Source organism: Octopus bimaculoides, chromosome 7 (assembly GCF_001194135.2).
Source record: "Octopus bimaculoides isolate UCB-OBI-ISO-001 chromosome 7, ASM119413v2, whole genome shotgun sequence".
NCBI classification, from domain to species: Eukaryota; Metazoa; Mollusca; class Cephalopoda; order Octopoda; family Octopodidae; genus Octopus; species Octopus bimaculoides.
This window is the reverse complement of record NC_068987.1, coordinates 11,613,274-11,613,994: the sequence shown is the minus strand read 5'-3', so window position 1 is coordinate 11,613,994 and position 721 is coordinate 11,613,274. Positions and strand designations below refer to the sequence as shown.

Below are 721 nucleotides of genomic sequence, written 5' to 3'. Positions count from 1 at the left end.
AGGTGAATTTTTTGTGTTAACAAACAGAAAAATGATAGTCTGTACATTGGCATATGTAAAATTTTATTAGTAGTTGAAACTTCAGTTGTAAATCATTTCATGTTACCAGCAAAGTTAAATTATTTCTTTTTAAAAAGAAAAGTATAAAGAATTCTCAGACAGTATTGATAAAACAACCTCTTTATCATATTTTTAGAGCCAGAAGAACATTGCGAAAAATATGAGTTCCACTGTAAGAACAAAGCTTGTATCGATTCTTCCCAAATCTGTGATCTTAGCAATGATTGTGGTGATGGTAGCGATGAAAATGACTGTGGTATGTATCACATATTAATATATATTTTTTGTGCACTGACATTTGAAAATATTAAGGTGGCGAGCTAACAGAATCGTTAGCATGCCACGGGTATATGGCGTAGTGGTTAAGAGCGCGGGCTACTAACCCCAAGATTCCGAGTATGATTCCAAGCAGTGACCTGAATAATAATAATAATAATAATAATAATAATAATAATAATAATAATCATAATAATAATAACAATAATAATAATAATAATAATAATAATAATAACATCACAAAATACCTTAGGAATGAGAATCCAGGTTCAAAATTTCCCCAAGACACCTGATGAAGGCTGGAGGGTATATCAGCCGAAACGTTGTGTTAACTACAAACAAGATGAGGACAAATATCCATCAAATGTAAATAATGTAAATAATG

At 30.5% G+C, this 721-nt stretch overlaps 1 protein-coding gene across 1 annotated transcript in view; it reads left to right on the top strand.

The window, feature by feature from the left end:
* The window catches only part of LOC106882389 (MAM and LDL-receptor class A domain-containing protein 1), a 221,633-nt gene that overhangs the window by 207,434 nt on the left and 13,478 nt on the right, over positions 1-721 (top strand). The window contains exon 126 of the mRNA XM_014933051.2: positions 197-316. Coding sequence (XP_014788537.2) covers positions 197-316 — 120 coding nt within the window. The remainder of the gene's footprint in view (positions 1-196; positions 317-721) is intronic.